Source organism: Anabas testudineus, chromosome 7, assembly GCF_900324465.2.
Source record: "Anabas testudineus chromosome 7, fAnaTes1.2, whole genome shotgun sequence".
Lineage (NCBI taxonomy): Eukaryota > Metazoa > Chordata > Actinopteri > Anabantiformes > Anabantidae > Anabas > Anabas testudineus.
Window position 1 is genome coordinate 19,215,819 of NC_046616.1, and position 7,811 is coordinate 19,223,629.

Below are 7,811 nucleotides of genomic sequence, written 5' to 3' on the forward strand. Positions count from 1 at the left end.
CTATATGTGAGAGTGAAAAATATATGAGCTAATATAATTTTTTTCTACTATATTTCACACAAACAATCTTCAATTTATTTTGTTTCACAGTTTCCTACAAAGTTGGTGACTTTATTTATTTGACAGTTGATTATCAACCACTAACCAGTCAGTGTTCTTTTATGGTGACACTGTTTCTAATTTACTGTCTCATAAGTTTCAATGCCCTCTGTAATACTGATTTTGGTTTTGATGTTATGTTTCTGCACCTGTTGAGGAAAATTAATACATAAACAATTATCTGTAAATGTTTTGCAGCACTAAACATGTCATGTCGCTGGAAGGGTTAAATATCTTTTTATCAGTTGTGTTTGTTTAACTTGGATGAAGCAACTCCTTCCTAAATTCTGTCTCTGGTTAATTATTGTCATTTCATTAGCAAACAAAGGTATTTGATATTCTATCTTTGACTTTGCAAGAGACCATCCAACCACAACCACCATGAGCAAGCTAATTCTAATAGCAGGTAGGTCCAAGTTAGGAAATGTTTTTTTTTGTTTTTTCTCTAAATCTCATTATGATGTACTATAATATTTACTCTCTAATCTGTATCTTTAAAGGTCTCTGTCTTTCCCTGGTTAATTTGGGTGAGTTTACACGTTAGTCACAAACAATCTTAGGAGCAGACATCTAATTGATGATTATATTATTTAGTTTAAATTATTATTATTATACCATGTTTAGTCTCTTCCTACAGACTGGTTTGTTATTTCACTAACTGGGCCCAGTACAGACCTGGCAATGGGAAGTTTATGCCGTCTAATATTGATCCAAACCTGTGTACCCACCTCATCTATGCCTTTTCTGGTATTAATGAAGCAAATGAGTTGGTCACCATAGAATGGAATGATGAGCAACTCTACCAATCGTTCAATGGTCTCAAACAGAGGTCAGTTCAAATCTTTCTGATTTACATTATATGCAGTAAAAAAATAAATAACTAATAATAAATAATAACTGCCACTGCCAGCTAATGTTGTATATTCCCGCAGCAATCCAAATCTCAAAACACTGTTGGCAGTCGGAGGCTGGAACTTTGGGACACAAAAGTGAGATAATTAGTGTGAAACAACTAATACAATGTACTGTATGTGAAAACTTGTGTTGATAGCACCCTTCTTTTCCCAAAATGCCACCCAGATTCACTACAATGGTGTCAACACAAGCCAACAGAAATACATTTATCCAGTCTTCTATCCAACTTCTGAGAAAATATGATTTTGATGGGCTAGACCTGGATTGGGAATACCCTGCTGCAAGACAAAGCCCTGCAGAGGATAAGCAGAGATTCACTGTGTTATGCAAGGTCAGATCCAGAACTTCTGTTCTAACATTGAATAATATTTAACATGAAGTGACTTTCCCTTTGTTCTGTGGTGTGTAGGAACTCCTAGAGGCCTATGAAGCTGAGGGGAAAGCAACTGGCAAACCCAGATTAATTATCTCTGCTGCCGTCGCTGCTGGGAAAGGAACCATTGATGCTGGTTATGAAATTGCAGAGATGGCAAAGTACAACACACTGTCACATTCACCACATGATCCTCATATCATCATGAGCTGGCATCTTGTTTTGGTGATTTTTATCTCTCTCTTGTATTTTCTAAGATACCTGGATTTCATCAATGTGATGACATATGACTTTCATGGAACATGGGAGAGTGTAACAGGACATAACAGCCCCTTATACAAAGGATCCCATGACACTGGGGACAATGTTTACTTAAATACTGTGAGTACAGGGATTCATTTTTGGTTACATCATCAATGTAAACATACAGCCCTCTTTTATGATTTCTTTCTGTTTGTATTTCCATCCAAGTGTCTCATACACTTTCATTTTGATCATGAGTGAAAATAAAGTAAATTCTGAAGCGAGCTCCAAGTGAGGTGGAACGGAGGGGTGAGCTGGCATTGAGAGGGACTTGGGAAAGGTTTCTGGCGTGTAGTTTGTTGGTGCTAAGTCGCTGATTGACCTCAGGGACTCGTGTCTTTGTGACACATGCGTAACAAAAACATTTTTGGGGTCACTTTTTTGGAGTGAGTGGGTGTGATTTGGGTGGAGCCAGATGATGTTTGAGTGGGCATGTGAAGTGAGCAAACAGCTTCATGAATAGGGAGCAATTCCCACCATTTCAAACATATACTTTGGTTAACAGTGCACTCTGTAAAATGTAAAATGTAAATGAATACAGATTCTGAAATGCTCTGTTATCCACAGGTGCTGTAGGAGCGATTTCTCCTTCAGTTCGTTAATTCCAGGCTGCATCTTTAAGCAGCAAGACAGCTTTAAGCAAGGGTGCAGCGCCATTACACACTTAGGAGGCTCGGGGCAATCTCCTCGGAAAAGATGGAAATTTTGTGCTAACTTTGTGCTTTTGTCACTGATTTTGCTTAATGCTATTTATGCAATAGTTAGCAGTAGTTCTTCAGTGAGAGCTACAGTAGAGAAAGCAAGACAGCAGAAACAAGAGTCTCAATTATGCTGCATATTTCACAACCAGCTACATCAGCTTCCTGACTGTGAAATTCCCTGGTCATATCTGTATATTTTGGTACCAAGGTAGAAGAAGAGGACAGAGATGAAAGTTCTGATAAAACAGTGCAAAGCGAGCACTGTTTCAGAAGCATTGATATGTATTTTACAACCTAAAGCCTTCCTGATTTTATTTACATTTAAGGACTTTGCTATGAGGTATTGGCGGGACAAGGGAGCACCTGTAGAAAAACTAAACATGGGCTTGGCCACATACGGACGAACGTTCCAACTGTCTACTCAGTCCAGTGATGTTGGAGCACCAGCCAGTGGTCCTGCTGCTGCTGGTGCTTTTACAAGGGAGGCCGGCTTCTGGTCCTATTATGAGGTGAAATGACTGGATTGTTTTAGTGGTAGCTTCATGTTACTAATCTAATTAAAGGTTCCACTATTTAAGTGCATTTGTATAAAATTAGGAATTGAATCCTCTTTTCAGATCTGCACTTTTCTTCAAGGGGCCAGTGTTCACTTGATTGAGGACCAGAAAGTTCCCTATGCCACCAAACAAAATCAGTGGGTCGGATATGACAACAAAGAAAGTTTTGAGACTAAGGTCATTTTTTTGTAAAAGTTTTTCTCAAAGCCAAGTTAAGCACAGTGTTGAAGTGCAAAGGTTGCTGAAGTATTTCTATCATTACTAATTCAGGTCCGTTACCTGAAAGACAACAGATTTGGAGGAGCCTTTATCTGGACTCTGGATCTGGATGATTTTAATGGACAGTTCTGTGGACAAGGAAACTATGCCCTCATCAGTTATGTTCGCTCTCTTTTGGCTTCAGGTATAAATGAAATAATTAGTAGTTAAACAGTTTTCTTCCATTTCTGCAAAGCATAAAGTCTTTGACTTATGTTGATTTTAATTTTAATAATAACTAATGTTACAATTATTTTCCAGATGTTCATTCGCTTCCCACTCCAGACACCCCTCCAAATCGAGTGACTCTGTCTATAGATAAAAACCAGCCTCATACGACTATTTCTCCAGGACATACAATCTCTACTTCAGCCAAAGTACATGACAACAACTTCTGTGCTAAAAAGCCTGGTGGTCTTTATGCCAAATCTGATGACCCACATTCATTTTACAACTGTGCCAATGACATCACCTGGATCCAACACTGCCCAGATAATTTAGTCTACCGAGAACGCTGCAAATGCTGCGACTGGCCCTAAAAGCTCCCACGTCATCGCACCATCCACAAGCTGTGATTTGTAATTTCTTTGATTACTGATACTGAGGAAAATCCATTCATGATTTTCAGTTCCATCACTGTATTTTCTGTTAAGTTAGTAAAGTGCATTTTCAGTTGATTTATGAATTAATAATCCAGATGTTTTTCTTTTGCTAAAAAAACCTCATTATATTTCCACTGCACTAAACATGCTATCATTCATATAACCATTGGCTTCTGGACTTCTTTCCATTACACCACAATATTAAACAGACTGTAAACTACAGCACATATGCTAATGGTTGTATGTGTGATGTGTTATTTATATTTAGAAGACTAAATCTAAATGTACATACATCATGGATGTAGTAGTAGCTATAGATAGGTATAGATGTAGTTTGCTGCCGCTAAATCTGGACCACTTTCAGTTGTGGAGGGTGTGACGACCCTTTGCATTTTGCAGGCCTTTCTCTTTGCAGGAGTGTGTGACAGAGGGAAAGATGAATTCCAAAGTTAATCAAAGTGTCCTACAGGATAATGTCATGGTTTTGTCCACAAGCTGAAGCTCAGTAGAAGCTCTGTGATGCAGCAGGATATTAACCCTCTTAACACCAAAGTAAATCTATTACAGAATGGATTTAGAGACACAAAGTCCAACTTTTAGCATGTTCCAGTAAAAGCCCAGACCTCCAGCAAATAGAGATGACAGCAACAGTTTACAAAGTATTACAGTTGCAAGAAAAAACAAAACTACAACTTCCCTGTCAGCATAAGTAAAAGCTGTATGTGTCATGCACATTGTTGAAGCCATTGCGTGAAACTATTTATATACTATATCAGTTGACTAAACAGAGTCAACTCAGTTTATGAGGAACACCTAGTAACAATTAATTCAAGTATGTAATTCAACAGTAGAAAATAAAGCACAGTACCTGTGGCACATTGGAAACAACCTGAGGTTGACACCCTAAAAAAGGGTGGATTAAAGATCTGTATGTGTATTCATACTGTATGGGTTCATACAAAATATCTCTGGAATTTCTGCAAATTCAGCACATTCAGTATGTCCGCTTGGACTCAAGGATTATTGAACTGATTTATGGTCCAAGGTCATATGTCACACATTTTTGCTGCCCTGAAAACTATCATCCTATGCAGTTTTGTCAGTGATGACAAAATAACTGTGCCGCACTGCATGAAACTTACCACAGCAGGGCCTATTTTACTATACAAACCTTGTCCACTAGATGTCAGTAGTTTATAATGATCTGTTAACTGGGGCTTAAAGAATTTAACCTTTTGTTGAAACTGGATGTTTTCCAAATTAGACAGTCAGTGACAACGTCATTGTCATATCACCACAGGAATGTTGCTTACCTTTTGTTACTGTTGCTGGTGCTACCAGATGAGTGAAACATGAGAGCACAAACAGTCACTAATATAATTATCTGGACATTCATTTGACAAAACAATATATATTGTGGAAGGTAGGGAAGTTATGTGACTGTCAACTTAATTTAAAAAAGGATTCTCAGAAATATATCATAGGAAATGACCTATGCCCTGTATCACACCCATTCTGCATAAAGACTTTAATTAGTGCTTATAAGTCTTTCCTCATATTAACTAGGCTGCACCTTTGTTCTGTTTTTTTTTTTTTCTTCATAGGCCACATTCAGCAAGTAACTATTGCACATCATCAGGTGTGCCAAACGCAGTATGTTCCAAATGTGTTGATGTGTAAATGTGTATTCAGTCAACATATATTAGTAATTTAATAAAAATAATAATACTCTAAACCAATGCAAGTAAAGAAAAGAAAATTTAAAACAATACCAAACACATTCAAAATAAAATAAGTTCATTTTAAAAAATAGCAGTTCAACCCAGCAATCTTATTTCATCAAATATGGAGTTCAAAATGTGAAAGTGTCTACAGAGACACACAGTGTTAAACCTACACTTCTGAAAGTGTTCAATACTTAACATTAAGGAAGGTTTGGAGCAACTCTCTCAGTAGTTGAAATTTAACTAATCAACACAGATTAGTGTTGAATTTGAACACTAGTGAACAGTTTCAGAAGTTAACAGCATCAGTGTATTACTACTACTGTAAATAAAGTTGGTGTCACAAGAGAAGACTTTAAATATAACACAACATTAAACTCTTGTTTGTACTTTAAAAACACTGCAGGTGTCAATTTATGACTTTACAATTTTCCCTTAACAAATGTAACATTTAACACAGCACTATTTCTCTGTTCACTCATGGCATCCGGCAAGACTTTGCGAAGCATAGCTGCTATGTACGTTTGTACACGGTGCCGTTTGTGTCAACAAGTTTGACGTATTTTCATTTCCACTTCATGATAGTTAAATCATGATACTGACACATCCAACTGAGGAACTTAAATGACTGGGCAGAGTCTAATTAAGTCTCCAAGGAGTTGAACTAACACTGTTGTGATCAACTCTGGTAAATAACTTGAAGAAATGGCATGCTCAGTATTTCAGAAATATTTACACAGCAATTATTTATTTAACAAGACACTTTAAACTAACAAAGATTTCCTTCTTTCTCTTTTGTTTCACTGTAGACTACATGTGTCTGTGAAGCACGTGGAAGAAATCTCAAAGCAGGAGCTGAGTCATTATGTTGTGTTTCAGTGGCAACCTGCCATGCACGAGACAAAAGCATGAGAAAAATCTGACAACTGTTTATTTTTGTAATATACTCCGTTGGCAGTATGTAAGGTGCAGGAAATGCAATACGTCTGCATTAGCCTTAGTTCATTGAGCTTCTAGAAATCACTGTTGTCCCTGATTTAGCATTTTTAATCAGCCTTCCTATTATAAATGAATCATAAATAAAGTAATGCAACTTACCTGGTTATTAAATTCCCATTTTTATTCAGTCATCACAATAAATTAACAAGACAGCACATGATAATACAAAACAAAAGTCAACAAAAGCAATACAGACAAGCTCCAAGTGAACATATCCTAATTTAAGAAAGCCATAAGTCCATGAAACCCCTTCACATCCACTTTCACTATGCAAAATGTCTTCTCACTTCATAGTATAGAGCTATTTATAGTATTTTGTATACATTGATGTGGTTTTGGATCTTGACAAAGCTTTGACCAATTTGCACCAAGATTTCTTTCTGAAAACAGAGTAAAATGCAACCGAAGTTGAATAAAATGCAGAAAACGATGCAGACCCAGAGACAAGATACAGTATGTGGCACAACCTACTGATAAGGACATAATATTAATTTAAATGTAGTGTAATTCTACCAGATGACATTTACTCTACGTTATTATTTATATTACACCAAATGGCAGCAAAAAAGGAGGCAGTAATGACCTCTTTGGCATTCTACAGTGGAGGTTGTTGTTACAGCAAGACCTATGGCCACCAGAGACAGAAAAGACAAAAGGAAAGGGTGTAATCTATGTGCACCAATTTTGACAGAGATGTCAAAACAAGCATTATGTGCCATACAAGCAGTGACCATATTTGCATATTTACCGAATTGGCTCTCTTTGCAAACTTAATTAAAATACACCACTAGCCTTCTATGTAAATAAAATTCTATTTATCCACAAAAAAACAAAAAACATAACGTTGAATCTTGTTCAGAATAAATGTTGATTCAGAAAACAACAACTTTATATTGGTTGGTACTGTAACTAATATATAAATACTTTCTAAAACACTGACTAATAACATATGTATTCATTAGAGTTAATGAATACAATTATTAAAGGTGTTGGTTTGATGAGGTTGCCATCAAGATCATCAATGCAACAGGTTGTTCTTGCAAGTCACTAACATTAATTGTCATTTAGCTAAGCGACACTTCCTTCCATTATTATATTTCTATTAGTATCTGTGACAAAAAGTCATTATTGCTTGGCTGCAAAGTAATTCTTGCTATGAAATAACTATTTATGTGATGTACTATGTAAGTATAAACTAACAACAAGTTAAACAGTGAGGGCACTTGTTGCGCTGTAACTTGATTTTATTCATTACAATAATAAATTCATTATTAAACACT

The 7,811-nt window shown here is 36.4% G+C and overlaps 1 protein-coding gene across 2 annotated transcripts; it reads left to right on the top strand.

Annotated features, from left to right (window-relative positions):
- Positions 1-435: 435 nt before the first annotated feature.
- On the top strand, positions 436-4,037 carry LOC113168021 (acidic mammalian chitinase-like). 2 transcript variants are annotated; one of them, XM_026369050.1, is made up of 11 exons: positions 436-505; positions 600-626; positions 724-928; positions 1,032-1,088; positions 1,180-1,345; positions 1,424-1,548; positions 1,645-1,768; positions 2,718-2,900; positions 3,009-3,125; positions 3,219-3,351; positions 3,468-4,037. In XM_026369050.1, the coding sequence occupies exons 1-11, from the start codon at positions 481-483 to the stop codon at positions 3,743-3,745; spliced, it is 1,440 nt and encodes a 479-aa protein (XP_026224835.1). In that variant the 5' UTR covers positions 436-480; the 3' UTR covers positions 3,746-4,037. The 2 variants fall into 2 exon arrangements, with proteins under 2 accessions (XP_026224835.1, XP_026224836.1); XM_026369051.1 differs by having other exon boundaries at positions 459-505; positions 737-928.
- Positions 4,038-7,811: the final 3,774 nt, after the last annotated feature.

Bases quoted from the DNA above. Each gene is read 5' to 3' on its own strand.
- LOC113168021 (XM_026369050.1), top strand. From the start codon at position 481: ATGAGCAAGCTAATTCTAATAGCAG. The intron at 627-723 runs GTGAGTTTACAC...TACCATGTTTAG, and splicing joins TCTTTCCCTGGTTAATTTGG to TCTCTTCCTACAGACTGGTT. The intron at 3,126-3,218 runs GTCATTTTTTTG...TTACTAATTCAG, and splicing joins AAGAAAGTTTTGAGACTAAG to GTCCGTTACCTGAAAGACAA.